This window comes from Hemiscyllium ocellatum, chromosome 9 (genome assembly GCF_020745735.1).
Source record: "Hemiscyllium ocellatum isolate sHemOce1 chromosome 9, sHemOce1.pat.X.cur, whole genome shotgun sequence".
Lineage (NCBI taxonomy): Eukaryota > Metazoa > Chordata > Chondrichthyes > Orectolobiformes > Hemiscylliidae > Hemiscyllium > Hemiscyllium ocellatum.
The window spans coordinates 115,016,392-115,040,574 of NC_083409.1; the positions used below are offsets into that span (position 1 = coordinate 115,016,392).

The 24,183-nt window shown below is 49.7% G+C and overlaps 1 protein-coding gene across 1 annotated transcript in view; it reads left to right on the top strand.

Annotated features, from left to right (window-relative positions):
* The first annotated feature begins 9,437 nt into the window (after positions 1-9,437).
* Positions 9,438-24,183, top strand: part of LOC132818573 (netrin-G1-like) — a 38,968-nt gene continuing 24,222 nt past the window's right edge. Inside the window, exon 1 of the mRNA XM_060829630.1 lies at positions 9,438-9,680. Coding sequence (XP_060685613.1) covers positions 9,438-9,680 — 243 coding nt within the window. The remainder of the gene's footprint in view (positions 9,681-24,183) is intronic.

Sequence of the window (24,183 nt, forward strand, 5' to 3'; positions counted from 1 at the left end):
TCCAGTGTTTCCATATCCCGGGAATGACTCCTACTCCAGCTCTCAGCTTCAACTCCAATCCCAATGGATTAACCCTCCTTTCCTTACTCTCCTGGCAGGATCACACACCCCAACTTGTCATTCTTCATCTACAAGAGCTGATGTGAGCTGGCTATTCAACCATGGGAGGAGTCACACTGAGCCCCATCCTGTCTTTAAACAGTGCTGGATAAAATTGTTTATAAAGACATCGGGACCCAGGGCTTTGTGAACAGTGACAGGGACAATCAGAGTGAGGAGGTGATGGACAGTTAGAGATCACTGAGGTTGCAATCGGACTATTGTGTCAAATCCTGACCCTGCTTTTCCGAAAGGATGTGGAATTCCGTCAGTACTGGCCCTGATTGATAGGGACAGGATAGAGAGAGCTTTACTTTCAGTCTGAGAGATTAGAGACAGTGTTACTCTGTATCCTAACACAGTGCTGTCCCTATCCTGGGTGTGTTTGATGTGGGACAGTGTAGAGGGAGCTTTACTCTGTATCTAACCCTGTGCTGTCCCTATCCTGGAGGTATTTGATGGGGGGACAGTGTAGGGGGAGCTTTACTCTGTATCTAACACCGTGCTGTCCCTGGCGGTGTTTGATGGGGGACAGTGTAGGGGGAGCTTTACTCTATATCTAACACCGTGCTGTCCCTATCCTGGGAGTGTTTGATGAGGGGGACAGTGTAGAGGGAGCTTTACTCTGTATCTAACGCTGTGCTGTCCCTATCCTGGGGGTGTTTGTTGAGGGGGACAGTGTAGAGAGAGCTTTACTCTGTATCTAACCCCATGCTGTCCCTGTCCTGGGAGTGTATGATGAGGGGGACAGTGTAGAGGGAGCTTTACTCTGTATCTAACGCTGTGCTGTCCCTATCCTGGGAATGTATGATGGGGACAGTGTAGGGGGAGCCTTACTCTGTATCTAACCCCGTGCTGTTCCTGGGGGTGTTTGATGAGGGACAGTGTAGGGGGAGCTTTACTCTGTATCTAATCCTGGGCTGTCCCTATCCTGGGAGTGTTTGATGGGGGGGACAGTGTAGGGGGAGCTTTACTCTGTATCTAACCCTGTGCTGTCCCTGTCCTGGGGGTGTTTGGGGTTGACACAGGGAGATGAAATGGAGTTGATTCTGTCTCAGGGGAGAAAGTGAGGTCTGCAGATGCTGGAGATCAGAGCTGAAAATGTGTTGCTGGAAAAGCGCGGCAGGTCAGGCAGCATCCAAGGAACAGGAGATTCGACGTTTCAGGCATAAGCCTTCCTGAAGAAGGGCTCATGCCCAAAATGTTGAATCTCCTGTTCCTTGGATGCTGCCTGACCTGCCGCGCTTTTCCAGCAACACATTTTCAGCTTTGATTCTGTCTCAGACCCGATATCCTTCACCTTCAGGGACACAAAACGACAGAAACATTCTCCTGACTCCCGTGTGATAAGGTTCGGAAGTGACTTTATTCCAAGTCCCAGAGCAGAAATAATCCATCCTCACCTTCGCAAATATTCACTGTGGGAGAGCGCAGCCTGGAACTGGAGGGGATTGTAGATTAACACTAACCTGGTTACTCCCTATCACATGCTCAGCCGATTAACACTAACCTGGTTACTCTCTACCACCGTCTCTGTCGATTAATAAGGGAGTAAGGGTTATGGGAAAAGGCAAGAGAATGGGGTTGTGGGTTGAAAAACCTATCGGCCATGACTGAATGACGGAGGAGGTTCAATGGGCCGAATGGCCTAATTCTGCTCCGAGATCGTATAAAATCATCGTGTCCCCAGAGTGTGGAAACAGGCCATTTGGCCCTTTGACACTGCTCTGACCCTTAAAGTACTGAGGGAGTGTCACACTGTCAGAGAGTCAGTGCTGAGGGAGTGCTGCACTGTCAGAGGGTCAGTACTGAGGGAGTGCTGCACTGTCAGAGGGTCAGTACTGACAAAGTGCCGCACTGTCAGAGGGTCAGGCTGGGGTAGTGTCGCACTGTCAGAGGGTCAGTACTGACAAAGTGCCGCACTGTCAGAGGGTCAGTGCTGAGGGAGTGCCACACTGTCAGAGGGTCAGTGCTGAGGGAGTACTGCACTGTTGGAGGGTCAGTGCTGAGGGAGTACTGCACTGTCGGAGGGTCAGTACTGAGGGAGTGTTGCATTGTCAGAGGGTCAGTGCTGAGGGAGTGCCGCACTGTCGGATGGTCAGTACTGAGGGAGTGCCGCACTGTCGGAGGGTCAGTACTGAGGGAGTGCCACATTGCCCTCCATTCAGCATGTTTTGTACTCACTGGGATTGTCTGATCTTCTCACTGTGAGTGTATAATAATGCCACTGGGAATATTTGATCTTCTGTGAGGGTGTGAGATGTTTCAGGTAAGTTTCTCTCACACAGACAGTGGTTGGTGCCTGAAATGTGTGGGTGGTGAGGTTGGCGTGACCCAGAGTGAACCACATGCCCCAAGACAATGTGGTGACCCGCCGGTGGGTAAGATGTGAACATTTTGTGAAGTTATTGCGATAACTCATCTGAATTGATCTGCCCCTCAATGTACTCCCCTAAACCATACCCAGTACAAAGATTTCTGACACCATTTGTTTTATATAAATGAGGAATAACTATTTCTTAATAACAAAAATTACTTTACAAAATGTTTGGAATGGCAGTGACACAAACTCTTAAAAGCACTAACTCCCAAGAATATTAACTCCAAAATCCCTCCTTTTCTCCAAGTCCACACTTTAACCTGACAGAGAAGATGAAACGTTTGTGATGGGGGTTTGATGTTGGGTTAAAGATGGAAACAGGGGAAGCTGATAAACCATGAGGGTGGCCTCGCCCTGGATTGGAATCTCACGCTGGCAAATGTGCACATTCTCCAAATGTTCAAAACTCCCCGAGGAGCTCTCTCGGTTCCGTTTGGTGAAGAATGTGTTGAATCCTTTGGTTGAGTTGCTGCCTTCTGCTGGTTCCTTCCTCTGGGCAGAGTTTTGATTAGACTAGATTCCCTACAGTGTGTGGAAACAGGCCCTTCGGCCCCACTAGTCCACACCGACCCTCCGAAGAGTAACCCACACAGTCTCATTTCCCTCTGACTAATGTACCTAACACTGTGGGCAATTTCCCAAAGCCAATCCACCCTGACCTGCACATCTTTGACTGTGGGAGGAAACCGGAGCACCCGGAGGAAACCCACCCAGACACGGGGAGAATGTACAAACTCCACACGGACAGTTCCCCGAGGCTGGAATTGAACCCATGGTACCTGACCAAGCAGACTCTCGCAACATCACTCCTCACTGAAACCAGTCTTCCAGTTTGACCTTTCCTGCTCCAGGCCCAGTGACCTGTTCTCTGCTTCAGTGACCCTGGGGGTCTGGATTGAGTGAGACCCCCCTGTGAGGCTCCTCTCCAGGAGGACTCATTGTGGAACCTCTCACCGTTCACTCCTCACCCAGGACTTGGCCTCACAACTCCAGAGTGCCTTCATCCCTCCAGGTTATAATGTTGTTACTGGAGGGGGGCGGTGACTGATCATCAGACAAACCCAATCCCTGCAGATTCCCACTGTCTCCAACGTCAGTTCCTGGGGCAGTGGTTGGGTGGGATGGTGGGGTGAGGGTGTTGGGGAGTGAGGGTGTTGGGGAGTGAGGGTGTTGGGGATGAGGGTGTAGGGCTGAGGGTGATGGGGTGAGGTGTTGGGGATGAGGTTGTTGGAGAGTGAGGGTGATGGGGGGTTGGGTGAGGGTGTTGGGTGGTGAGTGTGTTGGGGTGAGGGTGTTGGGGGTGAGGGTATTGGGGGTAAGGGTGTTGGGGAGTGAGGGTGATGGGGTGAAGGTGCTGGGGAGTGAGGGTGATGGGGTGATAGTGTTGGGGAGTGAGGGTGATGGGGGTGAGGGAGATGGGGTGAGGGTGATGAGGTGAGGGAGTTAGGGGTGAGGATGTAGGTGTGAGGGTAATGGGGGTGTAGGGGCTGGAGGGGGTTACAGAGATAGGGAGGGGGTGTGGGGGCTGGAGGGAGTTACAGCGATAGGGAGGGGGTGTGGGGGCTGCAGTGTGTCTTGTTCGGGGAGCAGGGTGGGTGAGGGGAGAGTGGGACTTGCTGAGGGTTCTGTCCAAACAGCAGAGTGTTGGAGGAGCTGACGTTTGTGGAGGGATGTTCTGAGAGACTGAGCTGGAGAATAGTGGAATGTGGAGGTGACCCGGACACAGATTGTTCCGAGGGGAATAATTCAGCCGAAATCGAGGGGAGAAACGTGTGAGAGTTCAGGATTGAGAATCAGAAACAGCTGGAGGGATTGGTTGGGTGAGAGAGTGAGAGAGTCTCTGGGTCTGTCCCCACTCTCCCAGTGTGGGATCACATCCCACTGCCCGGAATGAGGGAGGGATAAAACCCGGATGTGTGTGAGGTTAGATGTGGAGGAATCCTGATGTGATGTTACTGAGAGCAGTGGCTGCATTTCAAAGCTCTGATTATACTTTGATCGATTTCTTTCTCCATCGATATCTCTGAAATCTAATCTCGGCGTCAATTTACACAACTTTTGCTAAACACAGCTACAAGCCTTGTTATTGCTTCTGTTGTCTGGGGTTTATAAAGCTGATGTGTTCATTGCTGTAATCCTCTTTCTCAGCAGGAGAGTGAGGAGCAGGGATTAGATAGAATTCCCCTCCCGGTTTAATCATTTCATAAACTCCACTCCATGATCACTCCCATTTCCAGGCTGGGTGTAATGCCCAAGGCCATTGAGGATGAACAATAAACCGAAAGCTGGATGAAATGATGCAGTTTTGTTCAGAGATTCCACCTGGTCTGTGTCAGTTTGACACAGGGTGTTGGTGTTAACAGCAGAGTCATTCAGACACACACACACACACACACACACACACACACACACCCCATTGAATAAAACCTGTCTCTCTCACCCTGTTCCCCCATGAGGCCATTCCTGGATTGCAGGGATGTCTCTGCTGGCTCAGTGATTGGGTAGAAATGTGACTGAAAGGTCCTCTTGGATTCAGATTCCCTGTGGTGTGGAAACAGGCCATTCGGCCCACCGACCCACCCTCCCAGACCCATTCCCCCACCCTTACACTTACCCCTGAGGAGACTGGTTCAGTGTCAGACACTGTCAGAGAAAGGGATGGAGGGTGGTGTTAGGGGAAAGGAGATTAGGACAGGGACTGAGCCCAACATTTCTTCAGAAGGAATTGAGGTTAGATCAGGATCCATACCGTGTGGAAACAGGCCGTTCGGCCCAACTCGTCCACACTGACCCTCTGAAGAATAACCCACCCAGACCTATTCCCCTATCCTTTATTTACCCCTGACTAATGCATCTAACACGATGGGCAATTTATCCTGGCCAATTCACCTGACCCGCACATCTTTGGACTGTGGGAGGAAACCGGAGCACCCGGAGGAAACCCACGCAGACACGGGGAGAATGTGCAAACTCCACACAGTCAGTCGCCTGAGGTGGGAATTGAACCCGGGTCTCTGGCGCTGTGAGGCAGCAGTGCTAACCACTGTGCCACCATGCTCCAGTTCTGAATGTTTTCACCCAGAGGGTGGTGGGGAGAAGGAACTCACTGTGCAAGAGACAGGAGAGACAGAAACCCTCATCCCAGGTTTTAAAAATGCCCTGGATTTTCATTGGAGATACTGGAACGTCCAGAGCTGCAGACCAAGAGCTGGGAATGGGATCAGACTGAGCCTTGTTATTCTGTCTGTACAGAGCCGTTGGACTGAATGGCCTCCTCCAGTACATCTTTCTGATTGTGTATCAGATGGATGATGGTGGATGGGGTGGTGTGTTTTGTACAGGGAGGTTCTGTATAAGATGGAGGTGTGTCTTCTATAGGGATTGAGTTTATTGTGTAAGAGAGTGTGTTTGAGGTTCAATGAGGGGCAATGTATCTCAGCAATAACTGTGTTGCTGTTTCGTCTGTGGTGTGTGTCTGTGTGGGTGTGTGCGGTGTGTGTGTGTGGGGGGGAGGGGTGTGTGTGTGTGGGGTGTGTGTGTGGGGGGAGGGGTGTGGGGTGTGTGTGTGGGGGGAGGGGTGTGTGTGTGTGGGGTGTGTGTGTGTGGGGGGTAGGGGTGTGTGTGTGGGGGGTGTGTGTGTGTGTGTGTGGGGGGGAGGGGTGTGTGTGTGGGGGGGTGGGGGGTGTGTGTGGGGAGGGGTGGGGGGTGGGGGGGTGTGGGGGGTGTGTGGGGGGGGGTGGGGGGGGGGGTGTGGGGGATGTGTGGGGAGGGGTGGGGAGTGGGGGGGTGTGGGGGGTGTGTGGGGGGGGGTGGGGGTGGGGGGGTGTGGGGGGTGTGTGTGGGGAGGGGTGTGGGGGGTGTGTGTGGGGAGGGGTGGGGGGTGGGGGTGTGTGGGGGGGTTGGGGTGTGTGTGTGGGGGGGGGTGGGGGGTGGTTGGGGGGTGTGTGTGGGGAGGGGTGGGGGTGGGGGTGTGTGGGGGGGTTGGGGAGTGTGTGTGGGGAGGGGTGGGGTGTGTGTAGGGGAGGTGGGGGGTGGGGGGGCTGTGTGGGGGGGTGGGGGGGGTGTGTTGGGGGGGTGGGGTGTGTGTTGGGGGGGTGGGGGGGGTGTGGGGGGGTGGGGGGGTGTGGGGGGGGGGGGGTGTGGGGGGGGTGGGGTGTGGGGGTGTGTGTGTGCTGTGTGCGCGTGCACTGTGTGTGTTTATTGTGTGTGAGTGTGTTGTCAGTGTGTATGAGGGGATGTCTCAGCCCCTGTCCGATGTCCACAGTTGAGATCAAATGGGTCTTTCTCAGAATCTCCTCGCTCCCAGTGAGTGAATTTTGAAATGATTTGAGATGCAGGAGGTGTTGTGCTTTTATTTAATGCTTATTCCTGAGCAAACAAATACTGGAATTGGCTGGCTTGCTGGAGAGCGAGTATGTGATGAACGGTCGGTTTGTGGACGTGTTTTGATTACCCTGCGGGTGTTTAAAGTTCCTGTTTGGCATCAGATTAACTTTCCACAGCATTTCGTTTCATGTCTCAATCATCAAGCTTTCAGACAGAGACATTTAAACCTGCCCACATCCCAGACCCTCGCACTGGGCATCATTCAAACACCTCTCAGGTCAGTGCTGTCGTTAATTTAAATGCTATTCACCCCTTCCCAATGTTCAATTATTGAGATTCATTTGCAAAGCATGGACAAATGTCATCTGAGAATGATTGCCATAAAATAAACAGAAACATCCACAACCCTCAAGATGCCCATGAGTGAGGATAAACAGCGACGACAAACTTCATTTGTCTGTAACCCCCTCCAGGCCCTACATCCCCTCCCTATCTCTGTAACCCCCTCCAGCCCCTATACCCCCTCCCTATCTCTGTAACCCCCTCCAGCCCCTACACCCCCTCTCTATCTCTGTAACCCCCTCCAGCCCCCACACCCCCTCCCTATCTCTGTAACCCCCCTCCAGCCTCTACACCCCCTCCCTATCTCTGTAACCCCCCTCCTGCCACTATGCCACTCCTTATTTCTATAATCTCCTGCAGCATCTACAACCAAACTATGTGTGTAACCCCCTCCAGCCCCCTACACTGCTCCCCATCTCTGTAAACTCCTCTGCCTCCTGAGCCCTTCCTGCTCCAACCCACAGACCCCTCTCTATGTCTGTAATCTCCTCCAATTCCTTCATCTCTCTCTCTCTATGTAAAACTTTCAAATTCTGACAGCCCCCCCCACCCCTTCTCTGTAACTTCCTCCAGTCCCGACACACTCACTATCTCGTAATGTCTCTAAATATTTCAAACTCTGGACTCTGGATCCTGGTCCATGGTCGTTCCTTAATCAATGACGACTATGTCTTCCGGAGTTTCATTCTGAGTATTTGAACTCCCCTCCTGAATCTCTCCATTTCCCGCTGCTCATTAGCTCCCACCTGGGAGGTGATTCTCTGATTAATACACCCCAAATCTCTAGGAGAAAGTGAGGACTGCAGACGTTGGAGATCAGAGTCGAGAGTGTGTTGCAGGAAAAGCGCAGCAGGTCAGGCAGCATCCAAGGAGCAGGAAAATCGATGTTTCGGGCATAAACCCTTCATCAGGAATGTCTGAAACGTTGAATCTCCTGCTCTTGGGATGCTGCCTGCCCTGCTGTGCTTTTCCAGCAACACACTCTCCACCTGTCTGCTTTCTGCTCAGACCTATCCTTTGTTGCTCTTTGGAGGACCTTACAGCATTCAGGTGCTATTTCAGTGAAAACTGTTGTCAATATTTGAGCAGGTAATTGTGTACATTGGTAATTGGAGACAGTGAGTGTGTGTCGGTGGATGGTGATGGTGAGTGTGTGACAGTGTGTGTGTGTCGGTGATTGGTGTGTGTGACAGTGGGGGTGCTGGGTTTGAGTAGGACAGACCTGTAGGGGGGTGTGTGTGTGTGTGTGTGTGTGTGACGTAAGGGGAATAGTGTTACTTTAGGAGATCTGAGGATTCTGAAGGCTTTTCTGCTGCAGTTTATAAAACGCTGTGGTGTTTCACACAGAGAATGGTTTATATTCCTCGCTGTTTTTGATTGTACATCACTCATTTCCCAGAGTAACACCTTGTGTTGTGAAATAGTCTGGGGGCAGATTTTCCGATCCCTGAATTTAATTGAAAGGGAATGAAATGTCTATGAAAATGAGAGAATGTTTGCTTTCCCAGTGCTGGCTGCTGCAGGGTATGACGGAAAGAGACAGGAGAAAAGTTTTACTCTCATTTGGGATCTTACTGTGCCCTTGATTCTCCTCCTATTGGCTGCTGTCTTTCCCAGTTGTTCATTACTAACAGGAGACAGAGATTGGGAATGGTGGTGAAGCAGTATTGGACACTAATCCCGAAATCCATTGGTTTTGATTTCTCTCCCAACAGGATTCTGATGCTGGGGGAAGAGCTGATGCACGGATCCCAACTCTGGTCAGGATAGAGTCATCCCACTGGCTCCTTGTACCAAGGGATCAGCCAATCACAACTTCCATCTGATGGAGCAGGCAGCTGGGAGAAACTCCTGATCCCTGGAAAACTGCACTGACATTGGGAGAAACAACTGGAATTCTGCATCTTTGTATAATGTCTGTCATTAAAATGGCATCAAATGTTGGCGACTTATACACATCTCCATGTATTTTCATAAATACAAGTGACAATAAATTGTAATTCTGTTCTATGATATTCTAAAACAACTGGAATTCCTGATTATTGGAAAAGTGTAGACACTACCAGAAGCAACTTCAGTTCCTGACTCCCAGTCAACTGACACTGACACTGGAAGATTACAGCTGGAATTCCTAACCACTGGAAAACTGCTCCGTCATTGGGAAAAACAGCTGGAATTGCTCACTCTGAGAAACTGAGGCAGAGACTGGGAGAAACCTGTGGGATTCCTGATCCCTGGATCGGGTGCTGACACTGAGAGCATCGTCCTGGAGCACGGTCAGGTCAGAGCGATGTCCCTGTTGAGTCTGTTAACCGTCCAGACACTGTGGCTGAGCCTGGGTCTGTCTGGCCAACGCTTCCCATCCTGGGGTCACTATGACCTGTGTAAGACCCAGGTTCACGGGGACCAGGGGCTGAGCTGGGATTACATGGCGTGTCAGCCTGAGGTTACCCAACTCACCAAGTTTCTGAAGATCAGCCTAGACCCTCCCAACAGTACGTGTGGAGAGAGCCCCGAGATGTACTGCACGCTGGTGAGTCGACAGTTTCCTGACCCAGTCCATGTTGTGTGTGTCTCTGTGTGAATGGAGTCTCAGGGAATGGCCTTTATCAAAGGCAGCTCCCTCCTCAATCCCCCTCCCCAGTCAGGAACGGGGGTTACTGAAGCTAAAACTGAGGGTGTCACGGGGAATCTTTACCAGTCACTGGGTTCAGATTTCACCCCAACACCCCACACCCACAGATCATACACACACACACACACACTCACACTCACACTCACACTCACACTCACACACACATACACATACACACATCCACATACACACCACCACACCCACAGATCACCCCCCCCCACACACACACACTCACACATACACACACAAACCCACACACACATACACCACCGCCCCCCACACACATACACACACACTCCTGCACACACACACATCCACACCCACATACACCACCACACACACACACACACACACACTCCCACACACACACACACACACACACACACACACACACTCTCTCCCACACACACACACACACACACTCCCACACACACACACACACACACACACACACACACACTCTCCCACACACACACACACACACACCCTTTAGCATTGATCTTTAAATCATCATTGTTTACAGGAATAGTGCCAGAAGACTGGAGGATAGCAAATGTGGTTCCCCTGTTCAAGAAGGGGAGTAGAGACAACCCTGGTAATTATAGACCAATGAGCCTTACTTCAGTTGTGAGTAAGGTGTCGGAAAGAGTCATAACAGATAGGATTTATAATCATCTAGGAAAGAATAATTTGATTAGGGATAGTCAGCACGGTTTTGTGAAGGGTAGGCCGTGCCTCACGAACCTCATTGAGTTCTTTGAGAAGGTGACCAAACAGGTAGATGAGAGTAAACCGGTTGATGTGGTGTATATGGATTTCAGCAAGGCATTCGATAAGGTTCCCCACGGTAGGCTATTGTACAAAATGCAGAGGAATGGGATTGTGGGAGATATAGCAGTTTGGATCAGTAATTGGCTTGCTGAAAGAAGACAGAGGGTGGTGGTTGATGGGAAATGTTCATCCTGGAGTCCAGTTACCAGTGGTGTACCGGAAGGGTCGGTGTTGGGTCCACTGCTGTTCGTCATTTTTATAAATGACCTTGGATGAGGGCATAGAAGGGTGGTATAGTAAATTTGGGGACAACACTAAGGTCGGTGGAGTTGTGGATAGTGACGAAGGATGTTATAGGTTACAGAGAGAGACATAGATAAGCTGCAGAGCTGGGCTGAGAGGTGGCAAATGGAGTTTAATGTGGACAAGTATGAGGTGATTCACTTTGGTCAGAGTAACCGGAATGCAAAGTACTGGGCTAATGGTAAGATTCTTGGCAGTGTAGATGAGCAGAGAGATCTCGGTGTCCAGGTACACAGATCCCTGAAAGTTACCACCCAGGTTGACAGGGTTGTTAAGAAGGCATACAGTGTTTTAGCTTTTATTAACAGAGGGATCAAGTTCGGAGCCATGAGGTTATGCTACAGCTGCACAAAGCTCTGGTGTGGCCGCACTTGGAGTATTGTGTATGGTTCTGGTCACCGCATTATAAGAAGGATGTGGAAGCTTTGGAAAGGGTGCAGAGGAGATTTACCAGGATGTTGCCTGGTATGGAGGGAAGGTCTTACGAGGAAAGGCTGAGGGACTTGAGGCTGTTTTTGTTAGATAGGGTGGACAGGGAGAGCCTTTTGCCAAGTATGGTGACGGCAAGCATGAGGGGGCATAGCTTTAAATTGAGGGGTGATAGATATAGGACAGATATCAGAGGTAGTTACTTTACTCAGAGAGTAGTAAGGGTATGGAATGCTTTGCCTGCAACGGTAGTAGATTAGCCAACTTTAAGTACATTTAAGTCGTCATTGGAGAGGCATATAGACGTACATGGAATAGTGTAGGTTAGATGGGCTTCAGATTGGTATGACAGGTCGGCGCAACATCGAGGGCCGAAGGGCCTGTACTGCGCTGTAATGTTCTATGTTCTATGTTCTATGTTCTATGACATATCTGGGTCTGGATGGGGGCAGAGATGTTTCCCCTCTGTCTCCCAGTCTCTCTCTGTTTGTTGGTTCTAACACAGGATAAATAAACATTCCATCTTGTTCAAGACAACAACCTCTTCTCGTTAGACCACCCCCATGGGGTGGGGCAGCTCAGGGCCAACCTCACGGTGGTGCTGGTTGGCGTTCTCATGACAACCTTCATCACGGCAGAGTGACCGTGGGCACCTTGCAGCCAATAAGGTTCCTTCCAGCTCAGCAAATGCAGCAGCCAGTTTGTGCACAACAAGATCCCACAGTAACAATGTGATAAAGACTGTTCTTCCCACAAAAAGGGGTCAAAAAGGTGATGGGGAGAAAGTGGGAACAGGATGAGTCGGATGGGGTAGAAGACTGGAGGGGCTGAATGGCCTCCTCACGTTTTCAATGTTTCTACTTCAGTCTGCACTGGGTGAGGTTGGCTGAGGGATAAATATTGACATCTCTCGGTCACGTTGGTGTTTAATGGTCAGTTAGTGGGTGAACATCCTGCCTGACTCTCTCAGCCAGACCCTCTGGCAGTCTGTGAGTTTTAAGAAGTGGCTGTTTTTTTACGCACTTTCTCTCTCTCTCTCTCTCTCTCTCTCTCTCTTTCCCAATCTGTTCCATCTCTGAAACGTCTGTTGTTGGAGTCTGTATTCAGGGTGAGAGGGTGAGTTAGCCGGAAAGGCTTCAGGGTGACAATATATCCTTTATCCTGGCACTCTGTGCTCTGAGCCTGAACTCGTCCCAGCCCCTGGGAAACCATTCTGTCCCTCTACTGTCGAGCCCTGGAAGAATTTAGGATTTTTGAACGAGATCACCTCCACTCTCGTCCTCTGAAGTTGCAGGGGGTCCAGGCCCTGTTTATTTCACTGCTGCTGCCTGTCCCCAGCATCAGTCTGACACACCTATCCCTCCACTCTCCCTGCCTGACAGCTCTGTCTACCCCGAGGGAAGGAGATTGAAACAGCACACAGGACTCTAGGCACAGCCTCAGCAGGACTCGATATGATTACAGTGATGTGGAGGAGCTGGTGTGGGACTGGGATGGACAAAGTTATAAATCACCCAACACCAGGTTAGAGTGTGATTTAAAATAATTACAGTGAGACAGTGTTACTGTGATACACCAACTCTCCGGGAATAAAGGCCAACACATCATTTGCTGCATTCCTTCCTTGCTGTCCCTGCACGCTACCTTTCAGTAATTCCTGAATAAGGACATCCGAGTGCCTTGGAACTTCCCCACTTCCCAGCCTCTCCCTATTTAGGGAAAGCTCTGTATTTCTGATTTTCCTGTCATCTGGAAACCTCCCGTTTCTCCACATTGTGTTCCATCTGCCAAATGTCCGCTCACTCACTGAGCTTCTCCAAATCCCCTTTGTGTGTCTTTGTACATCCTCCTCACAGCTCACACTGCCTCCTCATCTGTGTTTGCAACAAATTCACATCAAAGTGATGAAGGCAGATTGGGAACAGCCAGGATTCAATCACTGATCCATGTGGAACATGACTAGTCCCAGCCTGCCATCCTGAGAAGGACCTATTTATTCCTCCTGTCTGTTTTCTATCGATTCACTCTTTCACAATCAATGCCAGGCTCTCCCCCGAATCCCACATGTTGTCATCTTCTTCACAAGTCTCTCGTGAGGAACTTTATGAAAAGCTTTCTGATAAATCTAAACATCCCACATCTAGCAGCCCCCCCTCTCCCCCTTATCCATTCAGCTCCTAACAATCTCCATCAGATTTCCCTTTCCCTAACTCCATCCTGGCTCCGTCTAATCCCTGCATTAATTTCTAAGTGTCCTGTACCAGAGTCCCAGTGTTAGGTCTGAGCATTCCCCTGATGCTGATGTAAGACGAACAGTTTGGCCATTTCCACCCCGGCTTCTCTCTCTCTCTCTCTCTCTCTCTCTCTCTCTCTCTCTCTCTCTCTCTCTCTCTCTCTCTCTCTCTCTCTCTCTCTCTCTCTCTCTCTGTCCTGGTTTAAACAGTGAGCTGACAATTCCCAGCTGAAACACACACTCAGTGACAGACACGGTTTCACAAAAGAAATTGTCGGAGAGACAGATTCAATCTCCCAAAGCTTCAGCAAATCAGCAAAACCTGAATCAGATTAATTCCGAAACCGTGTGTTGGAGTCCGAGTGAAATGGGATAACTGTAATCCAGGTCACATTTCAGTGGGGTTTATTGAGACAGTGAATTGGCTGAAATGTGGATGTAAATGAGCTGTCAGAAACAGCAACATATCGCGGATGTTATTAGATTGGGAATGTCGAAAGTCAGCCTAATGATCCTGAGATCAAATCCCAGACAGCAGCTGCCAATTCCATTCAGTTCATTGAGGGAATGGGAATAAAGAGTTGTATGTGGGCTCAGTGAGTAAGGGGACAGTCTGGGGGGTGGGATCGTGCTGTGTGTTAGTGAGACCACAGCCAGGGCCCACTCTGAGTTGTCCAGGCTGGAGCTGGCAGAGGCAGAGCCTGGAGATACAGCGGCTGGGGCAGGGAGTGTGAGGGTGAGAAACCATCTGTGTATCATCATCCATCCCGGAGAGGGAAGTGGAATATTGTGCTGACTCTCGGTAAACTCCAATCGGATTAATCTCTGGCAGCAGCTCAAAGGATTGAAATCCTGTTCCACTTTACTGCGAATGATTGATTAGATGATTGGACAGAGAGTTTCTCCTGGGATTGAGTAAAACTCACCGAGAGGGAACAGAACAAACAATCAGCAACAACTGCAAGTAAATTGGGCACCTCGCAGAGAGAGACGGGCACTGGGCACTGAATACAGTGTGACCCAGAGAGAGAGATGGGCACTGGGCACTGAATACAGTGTGACCCAGAGAGAGAGATGGGCACTGGGCACTGAATACAGTGTGACCCAGAGAGAGAGATGGGCATTGGGCACTGAATACAGTGTGACCCAGAGAGAGACGTGCACTGGGCACTGGGTATAGTGTGGCCCAGAGAGATGGGCACTGGATACAGTGTGACCCAGAGAGATGGGCACTGGATACAGTGTGACCCAGAGAGAGATGGGCACTGGATACAGTGTGACCCAGAGAGAGACGTGCACTGGGCACTGGGTACAGTGTGGCCCAGAGAGATGGGCACTGGATACAGTGTGACCCAGAGAGATGGGCACTGGATACAGTGTGACCCAGAGAGAGATGGGCACTGGATACAGTGTGACCCAGAGAGAGATGGGCACTGGGCACTGGATACAGTGTGACCCAGAGAGATGGGCACTGGATACAGTGTGACCCAGAGAGAGATGGGCACTGGATACAGTGTGACCCAGAGAGAGATGGGCACTGGGTACAGTGTGACTAATGAAGTTTGAATGACATCTTTGTCCGAGTTCCTCAGGGGAGTATTCTAGGCCCAACCACCTACAGGTGCTTCATCAATGACCTTCCCTCTGTCAAAAGGTCAGAGGTGGGGATGTTCACCAATGATTGCAGGATGTTCAGCACCATTCACCACTCCTGAAGCTGTCAAAGTCAGGAGGGTGATGGAATCCTCCCCACTTGCCTGGATGGGGGCAGCTCCAACAATACTCAAGAAGTTTGACACCATCCAGGATGAAGCAGCCTATTTGATTGGCACCACACCCACCACCATCCACTCCCTGCACCACCAACACTCAGTAGCAGCAGAGTGTGCTGTCTACAAGATGCACGACAGAAACTCAGCAAGGTTCCTTAGCACCTTTTCAACCCATAACCACTTCCATCGAGAAGGACAAGGGCAGCAGATCCATGGGAACACCAGCCCCTGCACAATCCCCTCCACTACCTTTTGTCAATGATATCAATGATTTGGATGCGAGCTAAGAGGTACAGTTAGTAAGTTTACAGATAACACCAAAATTGGAGGTGTAGTGGACAGCGAAGAGGGTTACCTCAGATTACAGCAGGATCGGGACCAGATGGGCCAATGGGCTGAGAAGTGGCAGATGGAGTTTAATTCAGATAAATGCATTTTGGGAAAGCAAATCTTAGCAGGACTTATACACTTAATGGTAAGGTCCTAGGGAGTGTTGCTGAACAAAGAGACCTTGGAGTGCAGGTTCATAGCTCCTTGAAAGTGGAGTTGCAGGTAGATAGGATAGTGAAGGCAGCGTTTGGTATGCTTTCCTTTATTGGTCAGAGTATTGAGTACAGGAGTTGGGAGGTCATGTTGCAGCTGTACAGGACATTGGTTAGGCCACTGTTGGAATATTGCGTACAATTCTGGTCTCCTTCCTATCGGAAGGATGTCGTGATAGGGTGGACAGGGAGAGCCTTTTTCCAAGCATGGAGACGGCGAGCACGAGGGGGCATAGCTTTAAATTGAGGGGTGATAGATATAGGACAGATGTCAGAGGTAGTTTCTTTACTCAGAGAGTAGTAAGGGTATGGAATGCTTTGCCTGCAACGGTAGTAGATTCGCCAACTTTAAGTACATTTAAGCCGTCATTGGACAGGCATATGGATGGACATGGAATAGTGTAGGTGGGATGGGCTTCAGATTAGTATGACAGGGCGGTGCAACATCAAGGGCTGAAGGGCCTGTACTGCGCTGGAATGTTCTATGTTCTATGTTCTATGAAACCTGAAAGGATTCAGAAAAGATTTACAAGGATGTTGCCAGGGTTGGAGGATCTGAGCTACAGGGAGAGGCTGAACAGGCTGGGGCTGTTTTCCCTGAAGCGTCGGAGGCTGAGGGGTGACCTTATAGAGGTTTATAAAATCATGACGGGCATGCATAGGGAAAGTAGACAAAATGTTTTCCCTGGGGTAGGGGAGTCCAGAACTATAGGGCATAGGTTTTAGGGTGAGAGGGAAAAGATATGAAAGAGACCGAAGGGGCAACTTTTTCACACAGAGGGTGGTACGTGTATGGAATGAGCTGCCAGAGGAAGTGGTGAAGGCTGGTACAATTGCAACATTTAAGAGGCATTTGGATGGGTATATGAACAGGAAGGGTTTGGAGGGATATGGGTTGGATGTTGGCAGGTGGGCCTAGATTGGGTTGGGATATCTGGTCGGCATGGAAGAGTTGGACCGAAGGGTCTGTTTCCATACTGTACATCTCTATGACTCTATGACTGTAAGCCACTCACCATCCTGACTTGGAAATATCTACCCGTTCCTTCACTGTTGCTGGGTCAAAATCCTGGAATTCCCTCCCACATTGACTACAGTGGTTCAAGAAGGCAGCTCACGCCGACCTTCTCAAGGGGAGGGTCAATAAATGCCAGGACCAGCCATTGACCTCATATCCATTTACCCATAGATGAGGCAAATAATTTCAGAACTGTTCAGTTTGGTGAGTTGTGTGGTGTATTTGATTGGGTGTTTCTTGTAGTTGATAAGCTATTCCGTGTATTTAAGGAGGTGTTTGGAGGATTTGTTGTCTGTTGTATTTGAGTTGTGTGATGTATTTGATGAGGTGTGTGGTGTATTTGATGCAGTGTGTGGTGTATTTGATGAGGTGTGTGGTGTATTTGATGAGGTGTGTGGTGTAATTGATGAGGTGTGTGGTGTATTTGATGAGGTGTTTGGTGTATTTGATAAGTTGTGTGGTGTATTTGGTGAGGTGTGTAATGTATTTTTTGAGGTGTGTGGTGTATTTGATGAGGTGTGCGGTATATTTGATGAGGTGTGCAGTGTATTTGATGCAGTGTGTGGTGTATTTGATGAGGTGTGTGGTGTATTTGATGAGGTATGTTATGTATTTGATGAGGTGTTTGTTGTATTTGATGAGGTGTGTGGTGTATTTGATGAGGTGTGTGGTGTATTTGATGAGGTGTGTGGTGTATTTGATGAGGTGTTTGTTGTATTTGATGAGGTGTGTGGTGTATTTGATGAGGTGTGTGGTGTATTTGATGAGGTGTGTGGTGTATTTGATGAGGTGTGTGGTGTATGTAAGGAGCTATTCCGTGTATCAAAGTGCGTTCTCACTGATAATTTCCAAAGTGTCAGGACGATCTCACTCGTTCTGTTGGTGAGTTTGTAAGGGGATGTGGTTAACCAGGAATCCTTGTCTCAGCAAATTTACTACGTGTTGTGAGGCTGTCAGGGATTGTCGACGTAAAGGGAGAATCATCACAATTCTGTTGAAACACCCTCCCGAACTTGCTCGGCTAAAACTCTGACAACCAATTATTTCTGAATCCCAGCACCAATTATGAAAATCCAATTGAGTCGTGACAGCTGGTGAATGTGGGGGTTTCTGGGTCTCATCTTTCAAACAAAGACTTTCATTTCAGTCTGAGCGTTCAGTACCTCGTGATATTCCAGAACTCATTCCAAACAAGGGAATAATTTTCCACACAGGCATTGTTGGTATGGAGCGAATACAACAGGAAAGTCTAATGGAGGTGGTTGTTCACACAACAGACCCAATAACTACCTACCTTTGTGATTGTTAGTATCAGGATTCATTTCTCTGTCTGCTGATCCAACAGTCAGACAGCACAGGATGAGGCTATTCTTTCCATTGTGTCCCTGCTAGCTCTTTCAAAGTCTCTCCAATTATCCCTAGACCTGGCCTTGGTTCCTATCCCCCAATACCAAAGGACTTTCATTTGACATGATGGGCTGAATGGCCTTCTCTGAGCTGTAAGTTTATGGGATTCCCTCAGGTTTTCCCTGTTGGAAGGCAGTTTATTTGAGGCTGGGATTATAATCCGAACATTCACTCTGGAATCTCACAGTCCATTCCCCTGGAACACTGTGAGGGAACAGTGACCTGAGACCAGGGTTCCTGCTGGGGCTGAGGGCATCCTCCTCATTAACCCAGACCCTGACCAATATCCCCCTCCCTCCCCACTCCCCCCTCCCTCCATTAACCCAGACCCTGAGCAATATCCCCCTCCCTCCCCACTTCCCCCTCCCCCCATTAACCCAGACTCTGACCAATATCCCCCTCCCTACCCACACCCCCTACCCCACCCACACTACCCACTCCCCCTCCCCCACCCACCCGGACAGCTGCCTGGATATTCACCCTGATCTGGCTCGAATCTCCTGGAGCAGAATCCCTCACGGAGCGATTCCTTCTGGGAATGTCATGAACTGAGAGAGAAGATGACTGAAGAATGATTTCATCTTGTTGTTGCAGTGACTGACTGACCCCTGACCCCCTCAGCAATCAATAGATTTTTCTGTTTGAGATCTCTCAGTTCAATTTCCTGTATGTCTCCCGTTGACCCTCCTCTGTTTTACCCTTCCCCCACTCTCCACACGTTTAAGATCGAACACAACGAGAGACGGACGATAAGGCCCAGGGTTCAAGACCCACCCCAACAAATAAATCAGTCCAAAAATCCCAGAGCAACCCAGAGGGAGTGCCGCACTGTCAGAGGGTCAGTGCTGAGGGAGTGCCACACTGTCAGAGGGTCAGTACTGAGGGAGTGCCGCACTGTCAGAGGGTCAGTGCTGAGGGAGTGCCACACTGTCAGAGGGTCAGTACTGAGGGAGTGCCGCACTGTCAGACGGTCAGTACTGAGGGAATGCCGCACTGTCAGAGGGTCAGTACTGAGGGAGTGCTGCACTGTCAGACGGTCAGTACTGAGGGAATGCCGCACTGTCAGAGGGTCAGTACTGAGGGAGTGCTGCACTGTCAGAAGGTCAGTACTGAGGGAGTGCTGCACTGTCAGACGGTCAGTACTGAGGGAATGCCGCACTGTCAGAGGGTCAGTACTGAGGGAGTGCTGCACTGTCAGAGGGTCAGTGCTGAGGGAGTGCCGCACTGTCAGAGGGTCAGTACTGAGGGAGCGCTGCACTGTCGGAGGGTCAGTGCTGAGGGAGTGCCGCACTGTCAGAGGGTCAGTGCTGAGGGAGTGCCGCACTGTCAGAGGGTCAGTGCTGAGGGAGTGCCGCACTGTCAGAGGGTCAGTGCTGAGGGAGTGCCGCAATGTCGGAGGGTCAGTGCTGAGGGAATGCCGCACTGTCAGAGGGTCAGTGCTGAGGGAATGCCGCACTGTCAGAGGGTCAGTGCTGAGGGAGTGCCGCACTGTCAGAGGGTCAGTGCTGAGGTAGTGCTGCACTGTCAGAGGGTCAGTGCTGAGGGAGTGCCGCAATGTCGGAGGGTCAGTGCTGAGGGAATGCCGCACTGTCAGAGGGTCAGTGCTGAGGGAGTGCCGCACTGTCAGAGGGTCAGTGCTGAGGGTGTGCTGCACTGTCAGAGGGGTACATCCTGAGACACTGCTCATCCTGCCCTGGGGATTGATCCGTGTTTTTCAGGATGTTGAAGACCTTGATGTGTTTCCCCATCCGATATCTCCCCCTCTTCCTGGTGAACAGCAGCGATCTCACAGCCCCTCTGTCCGTGTGGAGACAAAAACAATATCTTCACTCAGAACATTACCTTGCCATTCCCTCTGCACACACACTGTCTCCTCTCAGGCCTCCTCCCTGAATGTTTCTGATGTTAAGCTCTTGCTCCCGATGTGTTGGTAAACATTGTTTGTTTCTCATGGGCTTTAATTGCTAACATTTGTTCCTTTCATCATCTTTCTTCCTGAACCCCCCCGGCCAGTGTATGGGACCAGAGACCATAAATATCGGAGCACAATTGGGCCATTCAACCCATCGAATCTGCTTCACCATTTGATCATGGCTGATATATTTCTCAATCCCATGCTCCTGCCATCTCCCATTAACCCGTGATCCCGTCCTGATCAGGAACCCAACTATCTCTGTCTTAAATATACTCAGTGACTTGGCTTCCCCAGCCCTCGGAGGCAATGAGTTCCACAGATTCCCCACCCTCTGGCTCAGCTCTAAAGAGTCATCCCTTCACCCAGAGGCTGTGTCTCTCCTCCTGGTGGAAACATCTTCTCCATGTCTGCTCTCTCCAGGCCTCTCAGTATTCTCTAAGTTTCAATCAGATCCCCCACCCCCTCATCCCTCTAAACTCCATCGAGTACAGACCCAGTGTCCTCACACCCTCTCCATCTGACAAGCCCTTTCTCCCTGGGATCATTGTTCTTAACCTTGTCTGGATCCCCTCCACCAGCAGCTCATCCTTTCACAGATACCGGGCACAAAACTGCCCTCAATCTTCCAATGAAGTCTGACCAGAGTCTCATACAGCCCCAGCAACACATCTCTGCTCTTGTATTCTAACCCTCTTGAAATCAATGCTGACATTGTGCTTGCTTTCCTAACTGCCAACTGAACCTGCATGTTAGAGTCATAGAGATGTCCCACACAGAAACAGGCCCTTCGGCCCAACTTGTCCATACCTACCATATACCTAAATTAATCTAGTCCCATTTGTCAGCACCCAGCCCATATCCCTCCAAACCCTTCCTATTCATATCCCCATCCAGATGCCTTTTAAATGTTGCAGTTGTACCAGCCTCCACCACTTCCTCTGGCAGCTCATTCCATACACACACCACCCTCTGTGTGAAACAGTTGCCCCTTACGTCCCTTTTAAATCTTTCCTTTCTCACCTTAAACCTATGCCCCTCTAGTTCTGGACTCCCCCACCCCAGGGAAAAGACCGTTTCTATTGACCTTATCCATGACCCTCATGATTTAATAAACAGAGAATCCTGAACTAGGACTTAGTCACTTTGTGTTTCAGAATTTTAAAGACTTTTCCCATTTAGAAAATAGTCTAAGCCTCTATTCTTCCTTTCAAAGTGCTTGACCTCACACTTTCCCACATTATATTCCATCTGCCACTTCTTTGCCATCTCTCCCAACTGTCCAAGTCCTTCTGCAGTCTCCCCAATTCCTCGACACTATCTGTCCCTCCACCTATCTCTGTATCATCTGCAAACTTACCAACAACGTTCTCAGTTCCACCATCCAGATCGTCCGTACATAACGGGAACAGTTGTGATCCCAACACTGCCCTCGGTGGAACTCCACTAGTCACCAGCTGCCATCCTGAAAGAGACCCCGTTATCCCCACTCTCTGCCTTCTGTCAGTCAGCCAATTCCTATTGATGCCAGTACCTTCCCCGAACACCACGGGCTCTTATCTTATTTTACAGCTTCCTGAGCAGCGCCTTGTCAAAGGCCTTTTGGAAATCCAATACGATCACATCCACTGGCTTTCCTCTGTCTAACTCGCGGGTTACCTTCTTAAAGAATTTGAACAATGTGTTGGGTGTGAGCTCCTGTTGATGAAGCCGCGTTGATTGAAGTGAAACACTTTCACTGTCCTGACTCTCCATGAGCTGGGGGACACTCAGCAGGACCAGGCTGGGGAGACGGCTCTTTATTGGACAGAGTTCATTGGAGGAAAGGCCCTTGTTGGGGAAGGAAGATTTAAGAATGGACACTGTCTGTTTAGTGAAAGCTGATAGAGACTGAGGAGGATGGATTTACACAGGATCTCATCAATAGTGTGAAGCAAGCTGACTGCATGGTGAAAATTCACTGTAAATTCTCATTCCAACACCAGCCTGCTTTCTGATCTCTGAAACCTCCCCCTGGTCTTCTCATTATTGAAATGTTTAGACACAAACACCAGGTGCAGAGTGCTGGCTTTCATTAACTTGAACAAACATTCATTTCTGCCAGCTCACATTCTTTGTAATTAAATTCCAACGCTGCAAATCCCATCGAGCTCCCTGGCAAGATGTTGACTTAAACCTATCGTTTCATTATTAAATCAATTCTGGGGGGTGTGGGCGTCATTGGCAGGTCTAGTTTTTGTCACCCAGAGAAGATGGAGCTGACCCTTTCCATATAAGGATCATTGTTGTGTTGCCACAGTCTGACCAGACCGAAGGCTGCTCTCTCGTTAGAGACAGGGAGATGGCTGATGCTGGTTTAACCTGAGGGTCACCTTGCCTCAGGACAGGGGGCAGATTGAGAAGGAGAGCCCTTCATGGTAATCTCAGCTGGTGACGGGCATTGAACCCACAGTGTTAGCATCACAAATCAACTGTCCAGCCAACTGAGCTAACCTAACCCTATATAAGAAACAGGAACAGCTTGAACCGAGTAATGCTGCATATGGTGGAGCGATAGGAAAGAGATGTCAATTGGAGCAGGATAAACTGCAATGGGATGTGAAAGGATGGAGCTGGGGGGAATGGAACCAGAAACTGAACAGGAGAAACTGCAGCTGAACAACAGGCCGTCTCGCCAAGGGAGAGGAGTTTCAGAAACACAGGAACATTCCAACAAGAGGGAAGGTGAAAGAGGAAGGTGAGGGAGTGAAAAGCAGGCTGCCTGGGAGGAAGGAGGATGTATTCAATTCTTCAAGCAGGAACCTCGTCAAACGTAACATGGTGCAAAGGAAATGAAGAGGAAAATAAGGCTAGCACAGAGAGAATATCAGAATCGAATGGTCATTAACATTAAAAACCCCCAAGATTAGCCGGCAGTTTGTGAATAGTCAGTGGGTGATCAGAAGTGGGGACACTGTACAACTGCCCAGGTTGTGAAAGGGAGCTGTACAGGGAGATGAGGTTGGATAGAGACATATGGACTGCTCTCCTTCATTGGTAAAGGGAGCGAATAGAAAGGTCAGGATACAGTGCTGAAACTGTCTCAGAGACTGGGGAGGTCAGAGTTGGAGTATTGTGTGCAGTTCTGGTCACTACATTATAGGAAGGATACAATCACTATGGAGGGAGGGAGAGAGAGAGAGAAGGTTAACTGGAATGTTGCCAGGGCTGGAGAATTGGAACTGTGAGGAGAGATTGGAGGGGTTTGGGGTGTTTTCCTTGCAATAGGGAAGGCTGAGGGGTGAAGTGATCGCGGAATCCAACATGGTGAGGGACAGAGATCGAATAGATAGGAGGAACCTGTTTGCCTTGGCAGAGGGTTCAAAAACTGTTGGGTCATTGATTCAAATGAAGTGGCAGAAGGATCAGGGGGACATGAGGAACACCCTTTTCCACAGAGAGTGGTGAGTGGCTGGAATTCACTGCCTGAGTTGGTGATGGAGGCAGAGACCAGAAACACTTGCTAAGATTTGTACCTTCAGTGCTATAAGCTGCAGGGCTATGAGCCGTGTGCAGGAAGATGGGATTAGAAAGGGCAGCTGGGTGTCTTTGGGTCAGCATGGACAAGCTGGGCCGAATGGCCACCTTCTACACTGTACCATTTCTGTGGTTCAATGGGTCACTTTGATACAAAGAGGGTGATGTGTGCTTCAAGGCACAGGGCAGCACTGGAAGATTTAATGAGCACTTTCTGCAAACTCATTCTCTGATGACATTAATGACTTGATGTTCCTCATTTGAATTAATTTCTCAATTATTTCTATTTTTATAATGTCGTAGTATCTTCCACAAGACAAATGCAATGCATTGGTTTATATCGCCCCGGCTCCCTCTTGCTCAAGAGAATTTCTCCCATTTCAATCTCAAAGAGACAATATTTATTACCTCTTTCTAGATCTTGATAAAAGTTCCAGTCATCTGGTTTATTTTCTGAGCTGGTTTACTTGATATTCTATTTTCCGTTCTCATTCCATG